The sequence below is a fragment of the Arachis ipaensis genome, chromosome B10, assembly GCF_000816755.2.
Source record: "Arachis ipaensis cultivar K30076 chromosome B10, Araip1.1, whole genome shotgun sequence".
NCBI classification, from domain to species: domain Eukaryota; kingdom Viridiplantae; phylum Streptophyta; class Magnoliopsida; order Fabales; family Fabaceae; genus Arachis; species Arachis ipaensis.
The window spans coordinates 37,878,130-37,894,182 of NC_029794.2; the positions used below are offsets into that span (position 1 = coordinate 37,878,130).

General features: G+C 30.8%; 1 protein-coding gene across 4 annotated transcripts in view; it reads right to left on the reverse strand.

Annotated features, from left to right (window-relative positions):
• The window catches only part of LOC107624078 (BAG-associated GRAM protein 1), an 18,547-nt gene continuing 4,328 nt past the window's right edge, over window positions 1,835-16,053 (reverse strand). The window contains exons 2-18 of one of the 4 annotated variants that reach the window (XM_016326524.2): window positions 11,680-11,727; window positions 11,494-11,591; window positions 9,768-9,843; window positions 9,239-9,367; window positions 9,080-9,126; window positions 8,826-8,931; window positions 8,527-8,640; window positions 8,242-8,271; window positions 7,922-8,021; window positions 7,460-7,536; window positions 6,405-6,548; window positions 5,812-5,916; window positions 4,921-5,067; window positions 4,672-4,725; window positions 3,683-3,746; window positions 3,206-3,267; window positions 1,835-2,286 (exon numbers count right to left, since the gene is read on the reverse strand). In XM_016326524.2, coding sequence (XP_016182010.1) covers window positions 1,972-2,286; window positions 3,206-3,267; window positions 3,683-3,746; window positions 4,672-4,725; window positions 4,921-5,067; window positions 5,812-5,916; window positions 6,405-6,548; window positions 7,460-7,536; window positions 7,922-8,021; window positions 8,242-8,271; window positions 8,527-8,640; window positions 8,826-8,931; window positions 9,080-9,126; window positions 9,239-9,367; window positions 9,768-9,843; window positions 11,494-11,591; window positions 11,680-11,727 — 1,716 coding nt within the window. In that variant the 3' untranslated portion in view covers window positions 1,835-1,971. The remainder of the gene's footprint in view (window positions 2,287-3,205; window positions 3,268-3,682; window positions 3,747-4,671; window positions 4,726-4,920; window positions 5,068-5,811; window positions 5,917-6,404; window positions 6,549-7,459; window positions 7,537-7,921; window positions 8,022-8,241; window positions 8,272-8,526; window positions 8,641-8,825; window positions 8,932-9,079; window positions 9,127-9,238; window positions 9,368-9,767; window positions 9,844-11,493; window positions 11,592-11,679; window positions 11,728-16,053) is intronic. The other 3 variants (XM_021113993.1, XM_016326525.2, XM_021113994.1) reach the window with 3 other exon arrangements.

Consider the following 16,053-nt stretch of genomic DNA (forward strand, 5'->3'; position numbering starts at 1 on the left):
TGAATTCCACCAAATGAAAGAGGTGGTATCCATAGAAGCATGCATGTTTCCCTCTTTCTCATTTTTTTCAATTTGGACCAAGCTAGTAGATCTCTTTAAAGAGGATTTTGGGCTAATAGAAATCAATTTTGGCCCAACTTGTGTAATAATAATTCAGCCATATATTATAAAATATTTTCTTGCACAAAGCTGATTTTACTGGGTTTGTGTACCAAGATATTGGCCCAATTAACAAAACTTTATTTCAGTCACCATAATCACAATAATTTAACACCAAGGCTGAAAATTAGCATCTCATTTTAGCTTGTTATTTTTTTCTTTTCGGCCCAACACAAACCTGCACAACAAAATTATTAATTTAGCAATTATAACTATGAAGATCAAATTAATAATTTTGTGATTAATTGTTTTAATAATGTTTGATCATCATTAATTTAGTTTTGAGTTTTCCAAACTCATCAGAACCCTAATCCTTTTCATCTAATTTCGTCTTCTTCTCTTTTCTATATTCATAGAAAAAATTCCTTTTCGACTTTGAATGGAAGAACAGTAAAAAGAACGATCAATTGTTCTGGGTTCCAACAACAAAGTTGGCGACTTTGAATTGAAGAACAGTAAAAAGAACGATGGATTGCTCTGGGTTACAGCAACAAGATTGAGAACTTTGGAAGATTAGAAGGAGGAAAAAGAAGATATATCCTGAGAATGAGGAGAGGGAAGAAGAAGAAACGAATTTTTTCTGTGAATATAGAAAAGAAAAGAAGACGAAATTAGATGAAAAAGATTAGGGTTCTATGTTCTTCCCTTTTTTCTCTAGCAACATTACAACGGCCCAATTCTTAATTCTTTTTCTTTTTTTTTAAAATAATTTATTTAAGGTTTACCATATATAGTAGTTTGATTTAACCAGACTTAAATGTATGTATAGTGTATTAAGATATGTATATATAAAATATTTTATACATATATTAAATTTATTAATTTTTATTTTTAAAATTAAAAATTCATTTGTTGATTGAAATTAATGAATACACATGTTACCAATTAATTAGAACATGCAAGAAGGATATGTAATACCCTCAAATTAATTGGGTATGGAAGAAATCACCTTGTAAGAATTATGTAACCTAATGGTTCTTACAATATTTTATTATTCTGGTTCCTTCTTTGTTAAGTTTCATTTCAATCTTGCATACAACGAATAACGATAAACAACTACTAATGATAATACTAATTCTTACGGTGCTCATGTTCCAATTCGTGGGTGTCTCACGTGAATTACTCCAATTCATGGTCGCCATGCTCGAGGTGCTCCAACTCGTGGTCGCTAGGCTTGAGTTGGCTTCAGTCCTTGTATTTCCCACGCCGCACTCCACTTTTTTGCCAGATTCTTTCATTTTGTGTGTTGCCCATGAGTTGGGGTGGAAATCCATTTCGTGTGCTGGCCTTGAAATGGCCATGTATATTTTTGTCTCACTTTTTTCTTTTGCCTAATTTAGAAATTAATCATTTTTGTTTGTTTATTTGAATAAAAAAGCTTTATATTTGTGTAAAATTAATAATTTAAAATATTATTATTTTAGGTTAGTATTTGAGACTCAAAAATTTATACCTATATTTACAAATATTTGCACACATAAAACGTATAATTTGTACCTATATTTATCCAAATTTATACTTACATTTTACATACATAAATTAATACAATTTATTTGTCGAAAATAGTTTCGCATTTTTGCTGGCCAAATACTAATCAAAATTGATGAAAAAAAATACCGACCCGCAAGAGTTTCTGAACGAAAGAAAGAAAGAAGCACTACTACACTAACCTATACTACCCACATATCATCTGCATATTATAAGAATGAAGAACACAAGAGAAGTAACAAACTTACAATATTATACACAAATGAATCAAATCCCAATTGATGTTGCCATAAATCTTAGATTTTAGGTGAAGGAAGTGTTTTCTTACTCCCTCTCTCGCACCTTGTCACCTTTGATTTTGAAAATATAAGAGAGAAAGGGATTAAAGATAAAGTAAAGGGCAGAGACCACCATACTAAGTACAGATCTTCTTCCTTCTTGAGGAACAAAGCATTCCTCTTCCATCACTTTAGTCGAAGCAGCCTTGTCAGTATCATAATCTCTAGTAGTATGCAGCTTTATGCAAGAACGAGCAACCACTTTAGACGAAAAGGCCTTGTCAATCTCATAATCTCTAGTATTATGCAGATCTATGTAAGAATGAGCAACATCCAACATCACCGCAACTGCTTGCTTGTACTACATTGATAAGCCACAATTTCATTATCAACTGTTAATACTAAAGATTAAAAGGAAGGATGTAGAGACTAGTACACAAAACCAAGTCAATCATGTAAAAAATGATTCTCTTATAACAACAGATTCAATTACTTTCTCATCAAGTTAGTATAGTTGTTAAGTAACACCAGTACATATGTATGATCTCTCTCTCTTGTACATATGTAATAATGCACTTCGCTTAGCAAATTCGTTTTTTCATTCATTAAACTTGTCTTGCCAATTAGTTCTTGCATATGTTTTGTGCTCTATTATTTTCTCTACAATTCTACATGGTATCAAGAGCCTCATGCTTGTTCTTTTCTAACAAAAAAGCCCTCCTCTAACTCATTTTTGGTCTGCAAATTCAATAAAGCTCTTCATGGCTTAAAGAAAGTCCCTAAATCTTGGTATAATGAGCTATGTTCCACTTTTTTTCAGTCTCAGATCCTTCACTTTTTACCGGATTTTCCTCTACATCTACTATTTACAGGTGATAATGCCACTGCAATTTGCTCTTTGATTTCTCAGCTAAAATCTCTTTTTGCCTTACAAGATTTAGGCAATGCCAACTATTTTCTTGGTCTTGAAATTAAAAGATTATCGAATCATGCATGATATGCTCTAAATGTCACAGACCCAGAATGAGGAAGTGAGGAGGAAAATGAGGTGAACTCAGTTTAAGGTAGGTGCTGGGGAGGTGCTTTTGCGCTTCGCATTCATCTCCAGAAGTCACCTTTTCCTTCAGCACCTCTCTTGAGGAAGACGCAGGCCAAATTAATGTTTTCTCTATTTTAGATACTTCTCAGTTAGCACACAAAAAATAAATTTTAAGAAGACTAGAAGAGTGACATTTAGAGGGAAAAAAGCCAAAGAACTACTGAATCAACAATCTACCAACCTCGTTGTGTGCCATCCATTTTATTTTTGATTGCATCACACACCATTTCTTAAAATACACACCTGCAGACGATTTAACAACTTGCTTATCATTAGTCTTGAACATAAAAGTTAAGGGAAAAAAAAGAAAAAAAAGAAAGAAAAAACCACAGCTATCATTTTGGTCCCTCAAATCCTTAATTGAAGAATTAAAACTAATTTGTAACATAAATGATAGGTTCCTATAGACAAAACTACTCGAACCCTAGAAAAAACTATAAAAATTTATCAATTTACCACTTTAACCTAATCTAACCATTTTCAAACTCTAACTTTATCCCATCCCTAATCTCCAATACTCTTCACCGCCACCCCCAACCCACCTACAGCTACCACCACCTTCATGGAACGCTCCTAATTCTCTTTTCCATTGTCAATATTATACACAAGCTTAAAGGGAGAAGCAGGAAAAACATCACGAGTTTCAGCCAGAACTTACCCGCTTCTATGTGGAGGGTACATGAACTTTCATCCGTTGTTACCAAACTATATTTACAGTGTACCTATTTGATCAAGAACTTAATGTTATCTATTATGATATTATCTCAAAAAATAAAAAAAACAAATAAATATGTTGTGGAACAGAATAATTGTTAATATGCTTTCTATTTTCATAAGTTTAGCTATCTATGATTTCCGGAGGGGAAAATCACAAAGACCTATCAATGATAAATGGATAATGATTTATCTACATTAATATTTAAAATACAAAATATACAAATGATTTTGGTTGCTGAACTCTAAACAAGATAATCACTTCAGTGACAATATGCTCCTGTAATATATTGCCACCCTTTACTAGAATTTAAACCCTTTCTCACATAGTGACTTTCTGTTTTCCTGACTTACCACACATATGGACTTTAATAGACATATCGAGTGTGCCTCTAATAAATACTAAATCATATATGATTCATGATTGTATTTAGTTTTGAGAATAGAATAATATATGATACTGACAACAGGGCACAAAGAAGACATAAAATTAGTGTTTTTATACTTTGTTTGGTAATAAACTAAATACAAGATAGAACAAATAATAAAAAATTTAATTTACCTTATTTTTTCTTTCACGTAAAATTAGAAAGAAAAATAGAATAGTAAAAATTGTAAATATAAAAAATTGATAGTAAAAATAAAAGGAAAAAATAGATATAAGTTATCTTTTCTCTCAGTGTTTTTATGTTCTTCGTGATAAGATGGACATAAAATACACTAATCCAGTGACTCGGGATACAATGTCTCTGTCCATGTCTCATCTACCAAACACGATTTTGTGTTTTAGTGTCCTATACTTGTAAACATACGCAGCCATAGAGATGGATTGATCCAAAGTTTGATTTCATGAACAATTAATATTTAAAAAGGAAAAGAAAAGGGTAGGAAAAATAGCTAAGCATCAAGGTAAGATGCCAAAGTATTCCATACCTCAAAGAAAGACCCAAATGGAACATCATGAGCCTGATGTACAATCCCAAACACCTTCATGGCATTACAATATCCCATTAGATATTACAAAACCAAAGAAGATAAGATAAGAAAAGGGGACAATAGAAAAAGAGTAGGATAATAGTTGCAATGGTGAAGTTAGTTAAATGCTACCAGGCACCAGCATTCTGATATCATCAAATTCTTCCTGGATATATCATCAAAAGTAAATACAAACAACCACCTTACCAATTTTTTCTTGTCTGGTGTTAGAACAACATGTTGCCATTCTGTCATGGCCGTGTCTGGAGGGCACATAGGGTTGTTACAGAGGGACCTAAAGGTTATTTCTCGAAGTTGACCATCAAATTCATCTCCGCAATGCCATTGTCCTATCTGAATGCAATATAAGCACACAGTCAGCAAGAACTTTAATATTTGATACCATTTGATTAATTTTTTTAACCGGTGCAACAAATGGATAATTCACAAATTAAAGATTTAATTATGGCCATAGCACAAAAATTATAAACCATCAAGCATCTAAGCCCTTAGAGCACTAAATTTTGCATTGAGAAAAAGCAATCAAATTTTAACTTAAACCAGCAGAGTGTTATGCAAATAAATAATGACATATACCACCTTTTCTAAATCAATAGAATACATTTAATGTTTTAAGAGAAACAAATACTTACTCAATGGAAAATTACACTGACTCAAGTTACAAACTTCTGTTGAAGTCAAATTTCACAACTACATATATAAAGTTAACACACTCTTAGATATGTATATGTGCCTTTAGAATTCTATGACCAAAAGGTCTAGATTTCAATTCTTGTTAACCCCAACAAATCAAATTTCAGCATAAGCCAAAAATGGACCAATGCTAGTTTACGTGTTAAGCTCTGAAATCCCACAAGAAAGGGGAAGGATAAGTGATTATAAATCAGGTGCTGACACAGAGAGAACCTAAAGAAACAAATTTGTTCCACAAGAGAAGGGGAAGAATTCTCTAGCCATTGTAAAAGCCACCAACCAACTCAAATGCAACTCATTCTAACTATTTGATCAGTTGACAACTTTTAACAAGAAGTAAAGAACAAGATTCAAGAAGTACCGCAGCGGTTTAGGAAAACTTACCTCAAGATTATCATCCTTTCGTACTTCATGGTAATTGCTAGTAAATTGTGAACCATCATTTAGTAACAAGTTTAAAAAATGCTCAGCTGTGGAGGGAAAAACATCCTGGAGAAGAACCACTAGTTATTGTAGTTTCTAACTTTTTTAAAATGATTAACTAAGTTCCTTACTTTAAAAAATATGACTCTGTTGGTCCTAACTTCTGTCATCATATTTGTTATTTGAAATGTTAATGTGAACAGGTGAATGCCATCTCGGTATTGTAATGGCTAATTGATGTCAACACCTTTGAATTGTGATCAATACGGTGTCTGAAAATAGTTCATAGGACTTAAATAAATCAAAATTAGTATATACCAATTAAGTCATATGAACCAATTTCAAATACCATATTTACTACAATTAAATAGTGTTTAGTTCAAGTAACTATTATGAGTAGCATTTAACTTTTTAAAGTGGAGAACTTAATTGGATAATTTAAAAACTTATGGACCAAATTGACTCATCAAATGAAATGAGCATTATCTCCTAACTAAAATGATAGTTAATCACTTAATTCATTTCATTAAGATAAAAGGAAAAACAATGCATACATTGTATATACCAACTAAAACCTCTTCTTTGATAAAAGGTTTAAGTTTTCCTGTTTCTGGCATGCTTTCTTCAGTAGCTTTATCCAGTATCTTATGTCCTGCAATAGAACTGCTATGTGCTTGCAGCTCAGACTCTATATTCTTCTGTACCAAAAACAATGATAAATTGGAACAGTCTCGAAGTTATCCTAAAATGTTGAGGAAAAATTCATATAAGATAGCTAGGATAAAAAAATGAGGATCAGCCTACTATGTTGTTTATCCTTCAGAATCCTGGCAACAGTATCTTTTGTAATATTTATTTTTGCTTATTTTTTGTAAATAACTGCAATCAATGTCCTCTTACAATGATAAAATACAAAATAATAAATAAAATATGAAAGGTAAGCCATAGTACATGGTGCTTTAGTTACGAATTGACGGTATTCATTCTTTCATGTCAAAAAGGACAACAAAAATGTAGGAAAAAAATAAATAATATTCACTAAATACTTCTTAAGATGGTCACAAGCACATCATGTTATGGTGATATGAGAATAACAAGAAAGTATAGGGAACCAACTCTTAGAGTTTAGGTTTATAATTTAGAATTTATGATTAAGGGTTATGAGGCCTAGAATTCAAAAATAACAAAATAATTTTAAAAAAGTTAGCTGATATTGGCTGAAAAAAGTCGGTTCCCTAGCATTACTCGAGATTGTATATCCAAATAAATAAATCCACTAAGGTGTCACAAATTGATGAACTTTTGATTCCATCATAATTCAAAAGCAGATCTACTCAATTCAACCTCAGCTTAATATTATTAGCTATTAGTCAAATGGAAGAGTGATAGTAACTAAGATCACTAAGAGGGGCTAACAAAAGCAGTAAATACTTATCATTTATCAAAGGAACTAAACTTTATCAAACAAATCAATTCAAGGTTGGGGTAGAATAATTGGACAAAAGTGCATCAGAGCATGATCTATCAGTTTTATAGTGTATATTGACTATATTCACAAAGTACATGGTGCAAGTGTATTATATATTATTAGTTTAAAAATCTCTTGTACCTTCTTTGCTGCATGTTGCAGATTTTTAAATGCATCATTTCTGTTCCAAAATGATGTAAACTTATACCTCAGTCTACCTGAAATGACCAAGAAAATTAGGATTAACCAATTATCTACATCTAATGTAGCCAAGTATCTGTGACAAAAGATGGTGATAATGTTTAGGGTTTAGGGTTTATATAATCAAATTAAGATACAAGATAAAGTATCATTTTTTAGACTTCGGTATAAAAACGTCCAGCAATATATCAAGATATTTTGTATGAAAGCAACAAAGACAGTGAACAATATAATATATAGCAATCTTGCACTAAATTCCATTGTGATACATAGATAACATGTATAGTCCCATCAATAAAGGAACCAAGTTGACGCATTAATCTATTAATGAAATTCTGGACAAGGATCACATTATAAACTTAACAAATAACAATGAAATAGTATTTAAAGCAAATTACTAACCATCTAGACTTCGCAAGGGAGGAACACCATGTCCACCGGAACCCTTGCGGAGAATAATTTCAACACCAGGATTTATAAACACATGTTGAATCCTTTGAATCTTAAGAAAAGACGGAAAGTACAACAGATGTAAGGTATAATGGAAAAGGAGGTAGAAACTTGCCTACAGTTGTCTTAATGTGAAATTGATATTTGAGAATTGTTAGATAATTTGACAAGTTTGACTAAATTATCATCTAACAGTTCTCGACTATTAACATCACATGAAGACAACTGCATGTGAGTCTTGAAATACGACATAGCAAAGCACTAAATCATACCTCATCAATATCTTCAAATGGAATAACCACCTGTGCAGATTCCCCCAAAATAAATAAATATATAAAATAAAAGCTGAAACTTAGGTGCAGTTAACTTCATGTGAAACTAATAGTTGAGAGTTGTTAGATGACAATTTAATCAAATCTATCAAATTATTTAACGATTTTCAGCTATCAGATTCACATAAAGTTAATTGAGTTTCCACCTAAAATAAAATTTAGAAAAAGCTACTCTAAATGATACAATGTGCACCCAACACTGGAAAGAGAAAAGGATAGTTTCACCTTTAATTCCTTTAACACATTGGAATGGAAGCAAATGTGCCATGCAGAAACATACATACGACCATGATACAATAATGATCCCACAAGTGCACAAGAATAACTATGATCAATAACCTGAAATAGAAACATGACTTGTTATTGGAAACACATTATAAAATCACAAAAAGAAGATATACACACATGCATGTTTGTGTCTAAGGATGCATGACCATAGAAAAGACTTCTAACTTGTAGTCCTTAATAACAAAAAACAAAAAAACAAAAAACAAAAAACTGACAAATTTCATTTCAGTTTTAACCTCATTTGGAAGAAGATCAAATATTGTTTGAAGAGGCCCTGGCTTCTGATCAACAACAGTGGGGCCTGGTTTTTCCAAAGGCATTATCCTTCTCTGTGTATTAACTCTGCCAAAATAATTTTTTCAATCACTCAAGTCAGTTAATATAAGAAATAGACCAATATATGATGATAATAACACTTGTAAAGTATTTAGAACCATGATAATATACATGTTATAAATTTTTGTTTAAAAAAAAACAAAAGAAAACCCACCTGGAAGAATTTGCAGATAGTTTTCTTGTTTCTATATGAAGACAAACCTGAAAATTAGAAGATCCATAATGGAATTTGAAAGGTAAAAAGCTTACTACAAACATAATTAGGAAAAAAAAGGTATTAAGTTAAGAAAATTTCTCTTGAAGTAGGTATTACCTGCCCTGATGGGCCATCCAAAAGGTACCACAATGCACTAGTTTGACCTTCACTATCAACTGGAACAGTCACTGAACCAAGAACAACACTTTTCCTAATTTTCTCCCAATCATATATTGTGACATTCATCTGCTAAACCAGAAAGGAAAGAAGTCAATTTTAAAAACATAATATGTATTGATAAATTTATGGAAGCATCCTTCTCAACTTAATTTTTGGCCCTTTCTTTTAAGAATATGAACAAACACAAATAATTTATTAATGGAAATGTACAACTCAGTTCCAGACAATATATAGTTGACGACTTAACAAAATATTTTCCTCTTAAATAAGTAAAAGTGTATCAATTTTAGTTTCGAAACAACACGCTGAATAGGAGGATGAGATACTAAACAAGAACATAAAAGATAAGTTCTACAACAATGAAATTCAATACTTAATGGAACTAATAGGTTAAACATCACTGTTTAATGTCACAAATAAATAAATGAAATCATTTTCAGCAGCCAAAAATGGTTAAACCAGCAACCTGAACAGGAAGTTCACGAGCATAAAAATTGAACTCCTCGCCCCACATAGGATTTCTTGAACCAGAGACCATGGAACTGTATCAGAACAAAGATGATTAACTTGAGGCCCCCAATATACAATGTCAGTTGTCCTATAAAACATCTTACAAAGAACCTTGCTACTTCTGCTGTGATGAAAAAAATATCTTGTCAATATGTAACACATCTAACAAACTAGACCACATTCTTGATTTGTGTGTCATCCTTGTCAAAGGGTCATGCTAATCTTTTCTATACCCTACCAATTTAAGAGTACGTTCCTCAATTAATCTAAAGATCAATCCTTAAATAAAGTGCGTGCACACCTAGGAAGCATAGATACAACACGCAACACGAACACGATACGGCCATACGGTATTTTTATAAAAGTATAAGATACAAGCATACGTCATGTAATATAATAAAATATATGAATAAATTATAAATACTAAATAATAAATTGTAATGAAAAATAATATTAAAAAGAATTAAAATTATTTATTGCTAAAATTTGTGCACATATACTGATTAACCAGCAAAAGAATAGATCGACATAGACATAAATACTTTAAACTATATTCGCGTCCTATCTACAATGAATATAGATACGACATACGTTAAGATTTGAGACATGGATAAGATGACACATATTTGTTGTTTGGTTTGGTATAAACTATATTCGCGTCCTATCTACAATGAATATAGATACGACATACGTTAAGATTTGAGACATGCATAAGATGACACATATTTGTTATTTGGTTTGGTAAGACACAGATCTTCGAAGGATATGGAAGGACATAATGGACATAGAGATATCAAATTTTGTGTACTTCCAATTTAGTGAGACACTAACTTGTGAGATATTAATTATTTACTCTTTTATCTTTTTTTTTTCTAGTTTTCGCCTTCTTTCTTGCAATCATCTTCTCGGGCTTTGATTTTTCTATTTTCTTCAAGAAAATAATTGCACATTTAATTTTTTATTTATTTAAATGTTGATTAATCTTTGATAAATGATGGACTTTGGTTTTCTATTTATTTTTTTTTAGAAAAACTCTATATTTAATATTTGAATGATAATTTGAGATGATATTGAAAGAAACAAAAGATACTGGAAGAAATAAAAATTCAATAATGATAACATATAGTGTTTGGAGTAATGCAATGGTGGTAATAGAATTTGTGGTTGAATAAAGGATAATTCAATCTTTTTCAAATATTTGTTTATCTTGTTCGTTATTTTTGTTAAATATAATAAATAAATACAGATATTTTATGTCTATGTCTTTAATATCTGTATCTTTAGCCAATGAGTAATAGCTCAAATGGCATAGACTCCCCATACTCAATTAAGAGGTTGCGGGTTCGAGTCTCTTATCTTTCCAAATTTTAGTAGCCAATGAGTAATAGCTCAAATGGCATAATCTCCCCATACTCAATTAAGAGGTTGTGGGTTCGAGTCTCATATCTTTGGTAAAAAAAAATATATGTATCTTTATGTCTATATCTCATTCTATACATCAGCCAAACGAAGCCTAGGTGCCAACACAAAAAAGTTTAGATGGAAAAACATGCACATACAACACTAGCGCTAAACTATCTGAACACATGTTGCACCTAGTTTGAAGCAATACAAAATATTGTTCCTTCTGTAAAAAAGGTTTAATCCTGAACTTAAGGGGTAACAAGAAAAGATCACTGCACCTGAACTGCCCTTCACTGCCACATGTAATGATTGCATACGGATCAGATGTTCCATTAAAGTTAACTCCAACGAGATTCTTAGCAGCCAATAGTTCTAACTGCAAAGAGAATCAATACAAAAAGTCAAACAAACATAAGCTTTTAATGCAATTTGAGTTTTAAACTAGTGAAAGCAGAACCAAGTACATTGATGAGGTAGACCGAACTAGTTTCAGAATCCCCTTCTACCTGAATCTACAAAACAAAAGGGTGCAGAACTGCATGTTAACATGTTAAAATTTGCTAAGCTAATCAACTTAAAAACAACACAACCGCTTTTCGTTCTAGACAAGTCAGATTCGCTGCAAAGAGGAGCTAGCAATCACAAAAGTGACATAAACTGCAAAGGTGGTAGAGGAAGCTAATGGTGACTGTTCTATCTTTGTTATTTGATTTCTTGTTTTCCTCTTTTGTAAACTTGTAATGGCTCATAGATGTTATATTTGTTGGAAAGAAGAGAAGAATGAATGGAAGAGACTGGGGGAGGAAGGATGGCCCATATGTAAAACAACCATGTTAAATATACGTTAAAATTAGTCACTAAAATTAATTATCACTATAGAATACATATTAAAATATAAAATTTATATTAAAAATAAATTAAATTATATATATATATTTATATATAAATACATAATAATTAATTTTAGTGTGTAAATAATATTTTTATATTTAATTTGTTTGGTCAAAACTNNAGTTTGGATAATAATTTAATTAATTTTTTTTAAAAATAGCTTAAACAATAAATAACTATATTAAAAATAGTTTACAAATAAGTTATTTTGTATTTGAGTTTTTAGTTCTAAAAATACTTATTTTAAAAAAAATGTGATAAAAAGTAGTAGTATTATGAGAGAAGTCATTTTTTTTAACTTCTCTATAAGCTCCTAAATAACTTCTTAGAAAACTGTCATTTGGTTTTAAAAATTGCACTAGACATTAATACTACTATTTTTCATAAGTCAAAAACTCAACAAAATTTCTTTTAAAACTTTTTAAACGGGCCTTAATGTGGTTATGCATAGTTAAGACTCTTAAGAGCATATTGTTAAAAAATTATTAATGTTTTAATCTAATTATGGGGAATACATAATTTAGATACGCCCCTTTTGGTTTTTATGCTCTTAATTTTTTTTCAATAATTTAAATTTTAAGATTAAAGAATTTTAAGAATTTCTAACCCATATCAATCATGAATCAAATAATATTTACTTCTCTTAAATATACTACTAGATTTAATTTAGTTTAAGAACAAATATACGTAAATAAGGGCTTTTGTTCAAATTTTAACCAATTTTTTTTTAACCTTTATTTTGGCTAATTAATTTTTTATATATTATTTAATTTAAAAATTTATTTTTTATTTTATATATTATTATTTTATTATTTATCATCTATTTTATCTTTATAATTCTATCATTAACAATTTGAAACTGTAAAAAAATAAAACATCTATCAATGGTGACTTTAATTCTAATTTATTTGGTATGTTTTATAAATACGATCATGAGCTCGATGTAGGAACAATTTCAACTAATTTGATTCTCAAACTCAAGTTTTATATTACAAACTTAAGATTCAATATTTATTATTCTTTTGAATTGAATTGTTATTGAAAGAAGAAGGTGAAACAATGTCAATCATTTGAAAAGAATTTATATAATAAATTGTATGTTTCATATATTTGATAGTGTAAACAATCGAAAAAGCATATTTATTATTATAAATACAATTGATTAGAAAAATTATCCTTAGTTGTTGTTTGTATAAAGAAAAAATAGATTCTGAAGATATCTAATCAATTATTTTCTTCAAGCAATCAATTGGATCTTTCAATCAATCAATTTGATATATAATAAAATCGATTGACTAAAAAAAAATTAGACTTTTGCTCGTAAAACAATCGATTGATATAGAAAGAAAATGATTTTCATTCACTAACTAATATTCAATTACTTGAATGGAACAACCGATTGTTTTTCTGCAAATTGCGATTCTTCTACTACGAAGAACGCATACTTAGCAATTGATAAATAATGATTAGGATCACTGCAACAAATCAATGATTACAATGAATCATAAATAATTACAATTATAGAATTAGGTAATTGAAAAGAGATTAATGATGCTAAATTATGAAATTATTCATCTTAAAATTAAAAAGGATAAGATTAAAATTTTAAGCTCAAAATAAAATTGAAAAAGAGATTGAAGATAGATATTAATAGAATATCAAATTGTTAGTGATAGAATTTTAAAGATAAGATAAATATAAATTTGATTTGATAAATATATATTTATAGTGCCTTTGAACAAGGCAAACTCCAATGGATTTTTTTTATTTAAATTAAATAAATATAGTATTTCTCAAAATAAAAATAAACGTTAAAAAAATTATCAAAATATATTCTCAGTCACATCTCGAATACTGAGGGTCATTATTCAAAATGGCCACATCTCGGGTACACTGACCCCTATGCTGTGATAAGGTGTCTATGAATTATATCTCAGATGCAATCGTGATATGAACATAAACATATCTCGGATACACTGCACCTGAGATACGCGCATTTTCTGATTCGGGTCAGTGCATCCGAGATATAGTCAAGATTATAATTAGGGTTTCAGCACCCAAGATATATTGCAGAATAAGTCTAATTATAGAGACCATCCCAATACCTCTCCTCACACAATTCACAAACCATTTTTTTCTTTCTCTTCTTTCGGTTTTGTTCTGATGGAGAATAATTAATTCTTCTTTGTAGTAGTTTATTCCAATGGGATAGTCAGACACAATGATGAATGAGTTGAGTCTGACAAGATTGTGATGTTGCGCACTTACCAGGTTGATACCCTAGATGCGCTAAAGACGGTCATGTTGAGTAATATGGGGGGAGTAGGAACAAAGGAGGTTGGGCGGGTTGCATATAGATTTCTGTACGCGCTTCTGAACGGTGGATTTACCAACCGGTTATTCTGGATAGATGGAGATCAGCATGTGAGGGTAATATTCGACGTACATGCACGACTGATGCCCCAATATGTGATGGAGTTGTATGTTGCGGTCCGTAACGTAGTTGTTGGTGGTGGACCGTCTCCTTCAGCTCCTGAAGTCGTGCCGCTCGAGGCGACACCGATCCACTATACCCAGCCTCATGATAGTGCCGACAATTCCGACAGTGAGGGCGCTTCAACCTATGTTGCCGGGTCTGGGTCGTCAAGCAATACAGTGTCAGAAGATGAGTTTGTACCGGAGACTCCCAGCGGTGGTGTTGGTAGGTTTCTGCGCCTCCCCTTTGGCCATTCCTCAACTGTCGGATGTTTCTAGCCATTATCAGACGTTGAACTTAGATGCAATGCAGCGGATGATCTTTTGAACGCTGAGGACGGGGAGGATTACAATACAGATGGATGCAGTGTATTCGAGATATGCTTATGTTCATATCACGGTTGCATCCGAGATATGATTCACAGACATCCTATCACAGCACGGGATCAGTACACCCGAGATGTGACCATTTTTGACAACAACCCTCGGTACCCGAGATGTAGTTGAGGATGTATTTTGATAATTTCTTCTACGTTTATTTATTTTAGTAAATATTATATTTGTTTAATTTAAATGAAAAAAATCCAACTCCAATACTTTTTTGAAATTAGAGGATAAATCATCTTTCTTATATATTATGGCATAATAAATCTAATTGTACATGTTTTTAACACATTTTCTTTTATTTGGATATAGAGTTGAATTAACTCTAAATAGTTAATTTTTTGTGCCATTTTTATTCTCATATACTATAAAACTTAAGAAAATAATTATAGTATAAAGTACGAAACTTTTTTATTTGTCGTGTTTGCGTATCTAACACATTTTAAACAAGACACTCATCGACACTTGTCCGACATGTGTGTCATCTATGTCTATCCGATCCGTGTCTTAATAAAAAATAATAAATTCTTCTCCAGACACGTTTATACACATCTATGATTTAAATGCCATCACTTATCAGCGTGTCCAGCCTTATTCTCTTAACATGTATTCTTGAAATGAGTTTAGAAATAGTATATATTATTAATTATTAAAACAAGAGTAAAGTATTATTTTTATCCCCAATGTTTAGAATAAGTCTCAAAGTTGTCTATAACGTTTAAAGCGTCCTATTTATGTTTCTAACATTTCAAAATCGTCTCAATGTTGTCCTTCCGTAGCAATCTGTTAATAGATTAACGGTGGGGCAAGATTAAAACGATTTTAAAAACGTTAAGGATTTAAATAGGACGAAAACGTTGGGGATAAAAACGATACATTATTCTTAAAAAAATTTATATAATAAATTTTAACAGAATAAATTGTATTACGAATTCAAGATTTTTACTCATACTTGTAGAATGACTATTATATAAACCTCCGAGAAAGAAAGAAAAGGAGCATGTACACATACGATAAAGTATAAATGATATCTTTTTGTCTTTAATATACCAAATTTTTTTAATGTTTAATTTAATTAAAACTTGTTA